The 15,580-nt window shown below is 41.0% G+C and overlaps 1 protein-coding gene across 1 annotated transcript; it reads right to left on the bottom strand.

The window, feature by feature from the left end:
* Positions 1 to 1,751: 1,751 nt before the first annotated feature.
* On the bottom strand, positions 1,752 to 9,083 carry tmx1 (thioredoxin-related transmembrane protein 1). Its single transcript, XM_071498218.1, has 8 exons — positions 8,864 to 9,083; positions 8,378 to 8,493; positions 7,505 to 7,550; positions 6,580 to 6,708; positions 6,176 to 6,221; positions 4,635 to 4,736; positions 4,439 to 4,505; positions 1,752 to 4,285 (listed from the first exon to the last, which is right to left on the bottom strand). The coding sequence occupies exons 1-8, from the start codon at positions 9,040 to 9,042 to the stop codon at positions 4,044 to 4,046; spliced, it is 927 nt and encodes a 308-aa protein (XP_071354319.1). The 5' UTR covers positions 9,043 to 9,083; the 3' UTR covers positions 1,752 to 4,043.
* Positions 9,084 to 15,580: the final 6,497 nt, after the last annotated feature.

Raw genomic sequence — 15,580 nt, 5'->3', positions numbered from 1 at the left:
AATGTGTTTGCAGTATGAGCCCGATAAATCAAATCCAGTGAGGTGGCTCGGATACAGCGGGCAGGCAGTGCACACTACGACCCCTGTGCACTGAAACATCAGAGGGGCCTGCAGCAGGGCAGGCTGGGACAGCAGGGGAATCCCTTCAAACACCTTCCTCTTCTTCAGCCCCCCCCCTCAGAGATCAACTCCTGCTAAACAGAACGAGTGCAGAAGGCTACTCAAGCTGCAACGACAGCACTGATTAGAGATCTACTCCAGAGACCGACACCCCTCCCCTCTTAATCCAGGGGGAGTAACACCACTCCAGAGGGTGGAGGAGACCCGGCATGGGAAATGAGGAGCCCCAGGCGAACAAATGGAAGGAAATGTGATCTGTAGCTTTACATTTGCTGCAGCACATAGTGAGAGCTGCCGCAAACTTCCTGTCACCTATTCCCTGAAGCGTGGTGTAAATGCTGTGACCCCCCGGGGTGGACGAGCAGCAGCATGTGAGCTTCAAATCACCCACTGCAGCCTGATGCTCGTCACCCGAGCCGGAACATAACCCAAACCGAGTGCAAGAGGGACATCTGCTGGCAACATCTGGAGCTCATTATTATACATTTTTCTTTTTTCTGATATTCACTGATCAGATTATGCAGTGCAGTAATGTACAGATCATTTAATGTCCTGTTTCTGAAGGTTTCTGGTTGTTGTTCAACCTCAACAACTCAAAGTCATCATGTAATTAAACAAAGTGTGAGTCTGAGTGTCTCAAGTGTTTCACCAAGTTTAAAAGAAACAGTTTCCTCTGTCTGACTGTGCACAATATCCTGTGCTCTATACTGCAAACACTATGAAACACACACTTCTATTTGATGCTGCATTAAACGTCTGCAACGATTTATCTCAGGAATTTTTATTGCACATTTATTTGGCAGTTATAGCTACTGGTTACTGTTTTAGATTAAGTAGTAGTAAGATGTGTAGATTAATTCAGTGGCTCCCAACCTTTCTCATTTATGACCACTTACATTAAAAGCAGTAACTCGGTCGGAGCCGTTTCAGTCGAGCCGTTAACAGATCCACCCAAGTGACACTTCCCCTTTTTCATCTAAGCAACTGTTTGAAGGCAACAGAGATAAAATCATCCAATATTTCAAAACAAAAGCAAAGATTAGAGAAAGGCAGCAGAACTTTCTCTCTCATGAATCATCATCGTGGTCCCTCAGCTTCACATCGAGAACCTTGGAAACTACTGGACTTAACAACCTGACTGTGAAGTAACTAAAACCAGCTCCACATCCACCAGATACAACAGTAAAACACTACCTGCACTTTATACATGAGCTTTACCAATACTTCATATATAATAATATGTCAGTCATTTTACTGCAGAATCAATACTTTTACTTGTGTTTCTGTAACTACATTCTGCTGTGAAGACGTCTGCGATCTTGCTAAAGCAGGATCTTGAGGCAGGGCTTTGACTGTACCTGTAACGTTGCACAGGTACTTTTACTAACTTTTAATAATAACACTTCTTCCACCACCGCTGCAGGATGTACTGACCTTCATTATGTGCTGTTTAGGCAGTTTTTCCCAAACTATTTGATACTTGTTTGCTTTCCTGGACCCGTCTCAGCGCCGTCTACAAGTTTAATTTTTTCCAGCTGTGAGCATCTGCTCTATTTCCTGTGTGCATCACTGATGAAACATAAATCATGGAGGTTCATATTCGTGTCAGTTAACTACCAGAAGCAACACAGTTTTCAGAGTTAATCATTTATTCAAAGAAATGTTCAAACAATAAGAAGCACAGCTGGCTCAGAGTAAAGTGTGAATGCTACAAGCAGTAAATAGTGGTCGGGTAAAAAATTACAACCGGTTTTAACAAACACCAGAGGGAGTAATCAGATTTTTTTGGGAGTAAAAACCAGCATTAAAACCAACGTCTATCACAATCCGAATCAAAACAACAGAGTGAAAAGTGTATTAGAAACACTGGTCATACACACACTCTTACTGCTCCCTTTTGCTTTACAAAACTGAAACGGATACAGGCTCGAGCTAATGAGTGGAAATGTTTGAAACAGGTGCATCAGTGTCATTGTGCTCATGATTTCAGTGAGAAATCAATGTAAACAAAATGACAGTTTAGAGGAGTTAACTTTAGACATTCATGTTTAATTTAACATTTTTAGACCAAAGAAAAAGTCAAATTTTAAGTGGTTAAAAAAAAAAAAAAGATTACAGCGGGTTTAATTATGCTTCCTTTTGTCAAACAGCTTCATTCAGGTCCTCTCACTGCTCCACGTCAGCGCAGCGTTCGGACGGATGCCACACTTCTCTCTATATACAGTAATTTATAAAAGGAAGCCGGAGTCCCTAAATTGTTTGTCTCTTTAACTAATATTATGGCATGCACACACTGCACTGTAGACCTGCTGACAGGTCCACAACACATCCGAGTTCATTATGTAGAGAACAAGTAAACATTAGAAAAAAAAAAACACCCTATTGGTTGATTGGTAGATTATCAAATTGTTGATAATCAACAATTGTAGATATGATATATTATTATAGGGACGTACAGTATCTACAGAAAAACATTCACCGGGCCTTTTAACTGGAGTCAATACTTCTTGTTTTTTGATCTACATAAGGAGGTTTATTTTTCAGTTTAGTGCAGCTCTTCGGTGCGATTCCAGAGCAAAGCACAGATGCTATAAATGGGGTTCCTGCCCCAAAAATATGAATTGTACATACCTGTGCCAAAAGGATGCACACACAGACTGAGGAAAAACAACTGTGGCCCAACTTAAAGTTATAATTCTTAAGATTTTCATGAAATCAAAGCCTGCTTTTGATATTTATGGTCACATTTTTTTAGTAGTAGCCATTAAATATGTTTAAATTCAGTATTGGTCTCATTGTTTGAGGTGGAGTCCACAATACCCACACTGGACTTAAACTACCTTCAGAGGTAATATAGATTCTTTGGAAATGAGAGGTGAAATTAATCCAACAGCCACTATTTTAATAGTATACAAACATTTGCTCTGTCTCCTGTTCATTGATCCTGAAGTTCAACTGTGACCAGCCAGATGAGCCAGTTTGGCCACATCAGACAATGATGTTTATTATCACTTTATTTATATATCATCATACTACCAGATGACAACCTGTAGCATTGAGCAGAGTGTGGATAAATATCATTGGAGGAACCTCCTGCAGCCGAATCACAGCTTTATTGAGTTACTGCTGATGCAAAGCAAACGTTTCCTACAGCTGCTTTGAATTGAAAGCATTCAACTTGGCAAACATAGGGGGGCTTTTATTGTGAAACAACCACTTTATGAAAACAAGGTGAATTTGTTTGGCTGCGCTGTGACAGATCCACCACTGGCTGTTGTATTTCTGACAAAGTTGCTCAAAGCTTTTGCTCTAATATTAAACATTGGTGTTGCCAATGAAATCTTAAGTATTATAACATTTTGGGGCCACTGCTTTTCATTTGTCTCTCCATTAGGTTGAGCTGTCAATGTCTGTAAAATATATGAAACATAAAATAACAATGTGTGCACATTAGCTGAAGAGTAAAACCCAACAACATAAACCTCAAACGAGAGCCTGGTATAGTAATTCAGAGATCAACATAAAATAACACACAAATCTTTAAAAAACGATGCATAGCATAAACAACATTGCAAATTCCAGCTCCACTGCACTTCACACCTAAACCTCAGCCAGGACATTTGTTCCCACAAGCGAAAACAGGTGTCAGGAGTGTTTCTGCTTTTTTCCCGGATGGAGCCTGCTGCTCAGGCGGAGAGGGCGGTGGTGAGAGTCTGAAGCGCTCCCGTTAAAAACGAGGGAAGGAGAAGAAAAGAAGCAAGGTGTTTCTGGGGGCCCAGAGGAAGAGGAGGAGAAGGGGAGGTTGGGTGGGGGTGGGGGGTTTAGGGCTCCCGGCTGTAAACACTTTGCTTGGGACCACGGCTCCTCCATCACTGCTCACTCCATGACGCTCCTCTCAAAAGGAGTAGGGGCCATGTGACGCTCTAGCTGTCCTCCTCCTCTTCCTCCTCACGGGTGCGCACCACCCTCTTCCTCAGAGCTTCATCGGGGAAACCCTGTCCCTTGGGTTCTGGACGGCCCTCAGGGGACCCTCTTCTTCTCCTCCAGACGTCATCTTGGTCCCCGTCCTCCTCTTCCTCCTCCTCATCGTCGTCCTCCTCGCCGTCTGCCTCATGCTCGTCCTCTTGGCGTTGGATTAACCTCGCCTGCTCCATCGACTGTTTCTCTGCAGAGTCACAGTCATGACATCAATCAGTGGCCGATTATGAACCAGCGACAGAAAACTTCTCTTCTATCTGTTGTTAATCATATATGAACATAATATAAATGCATGAGGGCTGGGTGAGCAGTAATCAGTACACTCTCATATGAAACTCACTCTGGTAGTAATCAGGAGAAGAAAATCGTCGAGAGGGGAAAACAAAATCTGCAATGAACACCAGTAACTGCAAAGACAAGACAACGATGACCATGAAGTCACTGTTAATACCTGTTTCAAGCTTGATGAACACTGTACGAACATTCATGCTGTTTCAGTCTTATGAAAACTGATTAAACGCGACGTAATTACTCACCAGTCCCAGCGCGAGACCAGAGAACAGAGTGGCCAAACCAAAGATAACATACGACCCCCACACAGGGATCCCCAGCTGCTCCGTCATGTAATTATGACAGCGCTGGAAAACACAACAACACTTTTACTGGAGGCTGCGAATGGTCAGTCAATACTAACAAATACTGTTTTACAGCAACACGTTGATATATCACTGATCAAATGCAATACATATTCTATGACATAACACAATTAATGATTTTAATTATGTACATATCATTTACCTGCATTAACTAAATATACACTCACTGATTAACAATTAATTAATCTGAAATCTCCAATCTCCATGAATCTGTTTTATATATTTCATCATTCAACTCAAGAGAAGGAAACCTGATGATTCTATGAGCTCCATGGCTCCTCCATCACCGAGCCACAAATCTACAGACCTGTTCAAGTGATTACAAGATTGTTTCACATTTCTATATATACAAACCTACTGTGTGTGTGTGTGTGTGTGTGTGTGTGTATATATATATATATATATATATATATATATATATATGACAATTTGTGCTCTTAAATTGTACAAAGTGTTGCAAACAACTGAGTTCTAATACACTGTACACTTTCAAAGATTGAATATATAGTTTCTTTGCTTATAAATATGATTAAACTTCAGCTTTAACACATTTTCACATCTGTATGTAACTATAAATCTGATAAGATTCTATATTTTAACCCATAAACAAGAATTGTGCGATAGAGCTGAACAAAAACTATTAAAATCACATCAATGGGCCACACTGTTGCCCGGGGCGACATGTTATTATAAAATTGAGTTTATTTTGAGTCTGTCCTACATACACAGTCCCGCTTCTGAAAATACTCCCACAGGAATTAAATGTATATTGTCCCGCGTCTGAAAATAGTCCTCAACAAATGGACTCTTTGCTACTGGCTGAGTGATATTTGGCCAACTGTTTTGGGAAATGACTGTTTTAAAAATTAAAAAATATATTTATGACCTCTTTTCTCAGAAAACTTCCTCAGTATGATGAAGTGGCCTTGGGGCTGAGAGCCACAAAAAAGGGATAATGAAGCCACAAAACTTTGAGCGACAGACTCACACAGTGTTGGTTTTGTTTTTTTCATGAGATCAGTTGACAATAAGAAAAATATAGAAAAATGCCAGGCTGGTATTTTGTGCTGTAAAAATCTGAATTGAACAGTGGTGACATTGTAGAGAATGATTTACTGTGAGTGTTTCCTGTAAGTTTAGCTTTGTGTCCTACAATATGTGTTGTCTGAGCTACATGTGAGGTAGAGTTACACTTCTCCTCTGTCTGTTGTGTCAGTTCTATATCCTGTCAAACTGGATTAGATTTTTCTTCCCCACCTACACCCATTGTACTTTACACTTGCAGCCAGTTTGGTTTCTCACTGCAGTGTCACACTGGACTCTTCTTTGAATGGATTGTGGTAAATGGTATAAATACATTACTGCACATAACACCCAGCATATTGACACTCAGTGGCCCCAGGAGTGAAATCCTCACTTACCCGGATAAACATGGAGAGCTTGAACAAAGCAGACATTGAGTTCATTCTGCAAAAAGAGGAGACGACACCATGTAAATTAACTCTGATTTGTCGTTAATGGTAACATCACAACAAGGCCTGAACACAAAGAATAAAAAGAGAAGTGAAGAGAAGGGATTGTTTGTGGTTGTGATTTAAAACCAGCAGACAGGCACTAAAAATAGAGCGAGCTGGGCAGGAGTCTGATGTTATTTTTGTGTATTTCAAAGCAAAGAGGTACAACAGTGATGCGGTTTTAGTGGACTGACGATTTAATGAGAAAATTTAACTTTCTGGTCTCACTGCAGATTCTAACCTGACAAACAAATTATTTATTGCCCAGGCCTGAGTGTCCCTACAGTCACAGCCAGAGGCTATAAACTCACAAAAACGATGACGGCCCGAACCAAGATGAAACCGGCTCCACTGCTTTCCACTTCTGATCTTGAACAAAGCTGAGGAAGTCGTCTTTAGTGCGAGCTCCCTGGTACTTCCGGAAGATGCCATCCTTACAGCTGAAACACACACACACAGATACTGAGCCACATTTCTCTTGGGAACATCTCATTGACTGAAACAATATTTAACAGCTGACAGTTAATGTGGAGTGATGTTTTGCATTTTTATCTCAAGGACATAAATGCAAAACGTGGGTTAGGCCAAAATAAACAGAGTGTTTCATTTGAATGCATTAGATAGACTATGCAAATAAGGACAGAGAACAAAACCACAATGTAAAACAATGTAAAATTTGTGGCCTTGGACTTGAAAATGCATTGATACACAGTCTACTTTCACACACTGCTTAGCACTTGAGTTTCTGACGCTAATGATAGTGGCTTTTACATTAGGTAAGACTGCTTTTGGCAGGGTGAGGGCTGAAATACTGCTGATCAACAGAAAGGTCATCAATAATAATTGATAAACTGTTTCAGTAGATTTTTTTTGTAGATTGAAATTCTTTCTTCTTATTATTCTCTCAATTAAGCAATTGCTTGGTCTGTTAAACATAAGAGAACGGTTAAAATTTCCCATCACAATCTCCTAGAGCTCAGGTGATGTCATGAAATGTCTGCGCCACAACACCACAACTTATAAGTATTCAATTTACTTAATGTTAACACGATGAATTCAAAACATTTACATTTCTGCTACTTGACTTATCGATGAATCTTTGCAGTTCGGATTCTAAATGAAGTAGAAACCAAAAGATGATTTGTTTTCAAGATGGCACACAGCAGCATTACAGACAGCACGAGCACTCACACGAAAGAGGAAGCACTAAAAACCACAAGATAACCAAGAACTTACTGGTAAATAGTAGGAAGTGAAGTGATGATGAATCGTCCGCTCAGACCTTACAGAGGGAGGAGACGAGCAGCGTCAGTGTGCAGGAATGAACATCTGTGACTCATAACTGGACTGAAAGAAATTTCTAGATTTGGCCAATGGGCAGAATTCATCTTGGACAACAGCTACAGTGCTACTGGCTCACATCAATACTCACACTTCAGGGTGTGGTTATTTTAGAGCATGAACAACAGTGATATCAGATTTTAACCATAACGCCCACTCCTCAATGGTATAACTGGTAAACAGCTTAAAGACTCACTTTGTGGCTTTGAAAAAAAAACTATAATATTGAGTACTTCATAAATACATTGACTGCTGTTGTATCATTAGCTTTGGCATCTTTCTTTGAAATAAAAATGAACTGATTTGCCACAACCGTTGGTTTAATTTTTCACTGATCAAGAAATCAAAACCCAACATTTATACAAACGTACATTTGCTGTTGAATTAGACAAAGAAACACAAACACAGCAAATTCTCCCATTGAAAAAGCAGAAACCAGAGAATGATTTTGACATTTGTGCTTCAAAATTGCTGCATCACAATCTTCATGAAGTCACGATTTATCACAGGATTGATATATTACCAAGTTGAACCTAAAGTCTCACTGACTGCACCTGCAAAGCTGGAGGTCACTAGGAAGTGACTCAACACTGGTGTGACACAGTTTCAGCCACAACAAGCAGGACTTTATACTCCTGACCTATGAACCCGGCTGTGTAGCTGCTGTTTAGCACAGTGTGGGCGTCCTGCACTGGACTGAAAGCTTTGGTTAGATGTTAGATTAGAGGAATCACAGTGACTTCCACAGTTGGGAAAGCTGAAACATACCGGGTTGTTCTGTCACGTCCACCTTGGCTATGTTGACCCCCATGTCCTCCCCCCAGTCTGCAAACTCCTTCCACACCGACTGCAGCTGCTGGCATGCTGGACACCAGGGTGCGTAGCTGCGGGAGGGGGTGGAGGAGGGGAGGGTGATAAGTTTCACATGCGAAGCTTCAGATAAACAGCACAATCGATCACATCAATGTGTAGATAATCAATGAGGACGTGCTAAAATGTTCCGATCACTGATCAACTGTGTGTTCGTGCTCTTTATTAGCTTGTACTAGCCAACAGCTGTTAGCATAGACGGACACATTTTTAGCAACTTGTCAGAGCTAAACAGAGGCAGACGAGACAATAAGCAGATAAGACAGAGCATTTAAGCCTGAAGCCGACCGGACACGGGAATTCATGCCCCAGTTTCGATACGAGCTTAAAATAGCTAACTGCTAGCCTAGCTAGCCGGTCGGCCGTTAGCAGCAGGACACTGACAATTCAATCATCCACTCTCCGGTCAGGATTTCCTCCCAGTTCCCGTCGGTGACTTCTTTCAGGCTGTCCGGCCTGGCCGAAACCGGCAGCGACGTTAAAGGTAAGAGCAGGAATAAGCAGCACATCCATGAGCGGTGTCTTGTCTGCAACATCGCTGTAGGCTCACGGCTGCCCGCCATGACTGTGTGAGCTGCACTTCCGGTTTGCGCCTTAACGTCCGAGTCACGTGGTTCGGCGTCGCACCGTGGGCCGGAAGTGAAAGTCTGCGGGAAATGATCTTCTATCAGGTGCTGTTCGCTTGGTCCTGAAGCTGCGACGTTCAAGACACAGATGTGCTTATTAAAAAGATGCATTTTGAAATATCACCACTAAAAGAAGCAGATTTAGCAGCTCATCGAGTCTGTAAAATAACTCATCTCATTCCCACCTGCAGGGAACGTTGCACTCCAGCAGGTGGTGCTATTGGCCCTAAAATTACTCACACATAAGGTACAGAACATGCATTTTATTTCATGCTTTGTGATTCAGCACATTCAATTTAAAATAAAATATGGATGCTGCATTAAAGTGCCAAGTCTCAGCTTTAATCTGAATGGGTTTACAATAATATATAAAGAACTGTGTGTGGGAGGTAAAGGCCTTTTACAGTGCACAAAGTTTAGAGGTTCAAAGGTATTCAGACAGAAAAGAAGTCAAACAAAAACATCATATTTAATATTTTGTGGAAAGCCCAAGCAGAAAACGACTGCCTGAAGTCTTCAACCAAGAGACCACCTTCCCTGGGGGGTTCTCTTCCAGGCTTCACTACAGCCACATTCAGCTCTCGCCACATCTCTCTGCCTTTAGTCTGGTCTTCAGCAAGTGGAATACATGCTCCATCAGACTGAGGTCACATGAATGACTCAGCCAGTCGAGGATATTCCACCTTTTCACCCTAAAAAGCTCTTTGGCTGTGTTGGCAGAGTGTTTATCATCGTCGTTCTGCCGAATGATGAGATGTCATCCAGTGGGTTTCTGATGCGTTCTGCAGAATCTGATCACACAGAATTGCTCCTGTATATCCCTGGATTCATCCTGTTGCTTCTGTCAGCAGTGAAGTCATCAGTAAATGTCAGTGCGTCAGCTCCACTGGCAGCCTTACAGCCCGAGTCAAAACAGAACCAGCACTGTATTTGACAGATGAGGTGGCATGCTTGCTATTTTTTCTCCATACTTTCGTCTTTCCATCAGTCTGTCTCTGAGGCTTGCCAGGGGTTTGTACCTTGTGGTGGATCCTCTGATGTTCTGGTCATGAAGTCTTCTCTTGATCGTTGACATGGAAAAATATCCGGCTACATCCTGGTTAAGATTCTTGACATGCTGTGCGGTCTTAAAAAAGTTTTTCTTCAACATGTAAATTATTTTCTGCTCATGCACAAGACTCTCACTCCTCAGTCGACCAGGTCGCTCACCATCTTCCAGTTTTCCTGCTCTTTCTGAACGTACCCAACTGTTGATTTTGATTTTCTGTTGATATCCCTCTGATGGCTTTTTGCTCTTTTTGGGCCTCGTTATCGTGTTCTTCACTCTCACTTCCACGTCTTTACTCCTCATATCGACAGACAACTCCTCTTCAATTTAAATGGCAATTCTCAACTCTGAGCCACGTGAGCTCTTTTGTGCATGAACTAATGTTGAAATAACACAATACATTAGTGGGCAATTACTTGTGAACCTTTGCAATCTGGGTACTATGTGTCAAAAGTGCAACTCACCCACACAGTTCTTTCCATTTTAATGTAAACCAACTCAAATGAAAGCTGAAAGCTGGAAGCTGCAGTATCCATAGTTTTATTTTAAATTTGAATTTGCTGAAGAACACACCCCGAAGAATAAGTGTCAAATATAAACGGTCTGGAGTGTATATTATGAGTTGAGATCTCAATAAAATATATATTGAAGATGATTGGCAGGTGGCTACTGATTTAATTAAATTAACCTTTACATGCAACAGATGCAACACGTCAACAAAAGTTCCCAAAACCCACAGAGTGAGGGCAAGGAAAGATTTAAGGGACGGATAAATACATTCATAGTCTTGACAGATGCTGAAAACTTGTAAAAACAGAACAGAGTGATCAGTGTTTTTGATCCAAGAGGAAATGTGTCCTTTGCTCGGTATCTTCAAAGCTGCATGGCCGGACTGTTTTTCATTTTGCATCCATCGCATGCAAAATCCATTTGATTTGACTCGGAGATGAAGTTCAATCCTATTAGACTCTGCCTTCTAAGTAATGTCAAATGCTTTCCAGGATCATAACTGCCAGATACATACATGCTCTGTTGAAGCATGCCAGAAATGGTTTGCCTATTCCTCACAGTACCAAGAATCTGCTAAAATGCCCATCTGTCCATCCAACAGTCCAGTCACTTCCTGCCACATTTCTGGGTTGCAGTGGAGGTAGATTAAGCAGACATCCTTGACATGACATTCAGACATCCTGCACTCAGATGAACAACATCAACTAGCTCCTTTTAGATGTGAGGGAGTTCTGCTTCTGTTTGTGTTTCCTCTGGATATCTGAGCTCTTAAAGGATGTTCAATCTTACAGATATATAATATTAATATTATCTATTATAATATTAGATGGGCTTATCTTTATTTTTGAGGTGAGACCAATTGAGATCTCAACACCACCTGGCATATAAACAAATAAATCAAGAATACAAGATACAGAAACACAGTATTAGGGATGTCTGTTTTGTCCTGAATGTTTTACAGTGGATTCACAAATGATCACTTGTTAGTTTGGTTAGTTTGGACAGGAGGATTAATTATCAACCAGTAATTCAATTTATCTACATGTGGCATGTGAGTATTGTACTACAACAGACTTGGAAAAATCCTTATGTGTCCTTCAAACTAGTGGTTTCCCAGTCTTTTTGGCTTGTGACTGCTTAAAACAAAACTATTTGGTTGCATATGTCAACCAGTGGTCAACAGATTTTTTTCCCCTTGTTTTATAAGAATAATTTTTAGAGTCTGAAAAAGTAAAATTACTCACTAACATACCAGAAAAAAGTAAAGATTAAAGGGACATTTAAAAAGGGAAAATAACCACTGACTCAACAAAGTTTCTCTTTCGGTCACTAGATCATCAACAGAACTGATGGCAACAGGTGTTGCTCCTATGACCTGTTCTTCTCTTGCAAATCTGCCATTCACTCTCTCAAATCTTGACCTTCGAATTGACAGCTTGAATGAGTTTTTTGCTCACTTACTTTGCCAATCGTATTTTTTGACTGCACGCCAGTGTGTGTGTGTGTACGTGTGGGTGTAGGAGAGCGAGAGAGCCAATCAGCCTGCTTCTGTGTTTCTCTGCATGAGAGGATTTCACTCTGAGTGAATCTGCAGAATGAGAGCAGTTATTATTGCTGGGAACCTGCAGGCAGATTGCAATGGCAGCCAGTTATCAGTGCACCTCACACTCTAAAAATACCCTCCAGATGACATCCTTTTGTGCCCCTACCAACGCCCCCTTTCTCCAGCCATCAGCTCTGCTCCACTTACAGCGCAAAGTGAATCTCCTTCCTGCTCAGCAATCATCTGCCCTCCTCCTTCAACTTAATGTGGCAGTGAGGAAAATAAGTGGCAGAGCGGGGACTTGCTCTGTGTTGTTTTCTCAGACTCTGTTATGTTGCTCAGTTTGTTGCTGGTTGAAGGCAGGAACACTGCACTGTGCCATTTTTCCCCCTCATGTTATTTATTACCTCCCTGAGTGCAATGTAAAATGTCATGACAGTCATGGCTTGACATGACATTTACATTCACAATCCTGGATGAACTTAATATTTGTAATAACTTTAGTTTTTGTCCAATTTTTCATAACTATAACACAAATGGTTCTTTCAAGTGAGTTCATGTTTATCTGAATGACTCACATGTGATAAGATGTTGCTCCCACTATCAAATACACTTTCAGCTCTGGTTTTTCAAATTTTTCATATGAAGGACTAGTGTATAGGGTTTAGTGGTAACTGGCAGTGAGGTTGCAGGTTGCAACCGACTGATTACCCCTCACGTGCAAAAGGCCCCTCTCTGGAGCCAGGGTTTGGTTTGTCCATTCTGGGCCACTGTAGAAACGTGGCAGTGGACCTTCATACAGTAATGAAAACACAATTATGAATATTATATTCTACTTATGTCAGTAGATTCCCTTAAATCCTGCACACTAGTCCTTTAATTTGTTGTTGATTAAAGTGTTGATGGCTGTCCAGAGGCTGGTTGTTGCCACGGTTACGGCTCTGGTAGTGCAGCCTGTGGATGCCAGTGACTGTGGCTGCAGCCCTTAAACAGTTTTTCTGTTAATTTTAGCAACGGATTTATACACAAACTGAAGCTGCTATAATCTATATTTTCATATTGACAAGGGGTCACATGACTACTTGTATTTTACTTGTATGTAACCCTCAGGGAAGTGCCACCTACTCCAGTCTCCAGAGCCTTTCAGCTCATTGTTGGGTCTATTGTCAGTAATGTCACTAAGGGCAAGCTAATCGAACAAAAAGACGTACTGGCTCTGACTCTGGGGGCTGTGCTGGATCTCACCTGGTAGAGTGTGTACTATTAAGCGGTAGTCTCAACCACAGCCCTTTGCTGCATGTCATCCCCCTCTCTCCCTGTCTTTCCTGTCTCTCTCTCACTGTAAAATGGGCCCACCCACCTCCTCAGGATGCCCAACCTTATGGTCCTGTCAGTGAAGGCACATACCAATCTATTTCCAAGTGTTTTATTGTTTTTTTTGTCTCTATTTTGATACTTATCGGCCAACTTTACCAGCGGCCCACCAAATTTCTGGTACTCCTGATGGCTAATCTGCCCTTGGAAGGTGGTAATGTGTTTACTTCTGCATCTAAGCAGCCAAAAAAAAATAATAATAAATTCAGTTTTAAGATGGTAGATCGAGGGAGTCTGTTTTGTCAGTTGCTGTTTCACAGGTAAGGACTCTACTTTGAACTTTAATTCTCAAGTGTGTTGGCTGCCTAAATAAACAATTAAAATTTAGATGTATACAACTCAACAACTGGCAAACTCCATCATCATCTACTGATGAAAGTTTCACAACAGCTACTAAACGCACCTGGAGGTAAGATTTTGTGTCCACAGATATTTTCAAACCCAAGAATGAACTGTCAGCCTCATTTTGTGATGTAATAATATTCCCATCAAGTGAAGTTAAGGTTTTTTGTGTAGCTGACTATCTCTTACAGCATTTCAATGGGATTCAAGGTCCAGGATAATAGAAATGGCTCCTGAACAACCTGAACTCTCATCGAAGACAACAAATAATGAAATAAAGGTGAAGACTCTTGAAGAGGAAATTCAGAGAGAGATCCCCTCTCCTCAGACAGCTGGAGGTGCAGTGGTACAAAAAACAGCAGTAATCTAACAGGATTACACTGAAGTTGGTCCAGTATTGATGCAGCAAATCCAACACCAGATGTTCAGTGAAATGAGTCCAATGGAATGAGTCCACTTTATACGACCATGTGAGTTCTACTTTGGTGTGTAGCCATAATTGGAATCACAGACTAATTACTGAAAAATCAATCCATCAGAGTGATTATTGTAGCAGCACAAAGTGTAGCAAGGCTCCCTGAAGCAGCAGAGATTCAGGGGAAAAAACCAGCTCCATCGTTGAACCTCTGGCCTCACATCATCGCAGACACAGCAGGTGTTTTACATCAGCTGTAAATGGCTGCGGCCACAAGTGCGACGTGCTAGAAAGTGTCAGTGTGAAGAGAACACAGCACGGCAGCAGTTTTTGTTCCCTAAACTCAGCCCTGATTTACATTTTGTGTTTCGCATGTGAACAGCAATGCACTGTGGATCGTGTTGTGTGGTCTTTGCCCTTTAAACGCCATAATCATAAATCAAAAATAAATTGAATATTTATACAGTTTATGCAATAAATCACAAATCATGAGGAAAATGTGACGGCTTGTGTGTGGGTTGTTGTGTTAGTATGAGCTGCAGAAGAGTATACACAACTGATGTGACCTGTTCACATGTTGAATTTATAAATATTTTATCTTTATATCCTCAACGAAGGATTCAGTGAGTGACTAGATCAAACTGAAACCTTTTAAGTGACGGGACAAAAACTGATTTTGAAAAGTGCCCACTCCCATATGCAAATGTAATATATACACATAATTTCCCTATGTGAAATATATTTACTATGATCAAAGAACATGTGAAAAAGATATATATGAAACCTCTTAGGATTTGGAACAATTTCATATCTTGACATATACAAATACAATACAAATCTGTATGTTCATTTTATATACATACAATTTCCCAGAATGCGCAGATGGATATGTTTAAAATTAATGAGACATTAATGGGAGCATATAAGTGGGTATAATGTGGGTAACTGTTGTAAGATGCATAAAATAAACAAAAAGACAAGAGAACAACCAAGGCTGCTCACATAACCACAGGGGATGCCTATAAAGAAAGAAAGAAAGAAAGAAAGAAAGAAAAAGAGAAAGAAAGAGAGAGAGAGAGAGAGAGAGAGAGAGAGAGAGAGAGAGAGAGAGTGAGTGACAGGAAGTGCCCAGGTGCCACCAGGAAGCACTGATGACCAAATACTGCCACACAACAACAGGGGTCGCCACAACCTGTAATTTAATATATATCATTAAGATACAGTATATGGCTGCAAAATATTA

Source organism: Trachinotus anak, unplaced genomic scaffold (assembly GCF_046630095.1).
Source record: "Trachinotus anak isolate AG129_WGS33_773 ecotype Australia unplaced genomic scaffold, CSIRO_AGI_Tana_v1 ptg000015l, whole genome shotgun sequence".
In the NCBI taxonomy this organism is placed as follows: domain Eukaryota; kingdom Metazoa; phylum Chordata; class Actinopteri; order Carangiformes; family Carangidae; genus Trachinotus; species Trachinotus anak.
The sequence above is the reverse complement of the archived record's forward strand: the minus strand, read 5'-3'. Positions and strand labels throughout refer to the sequence as shown.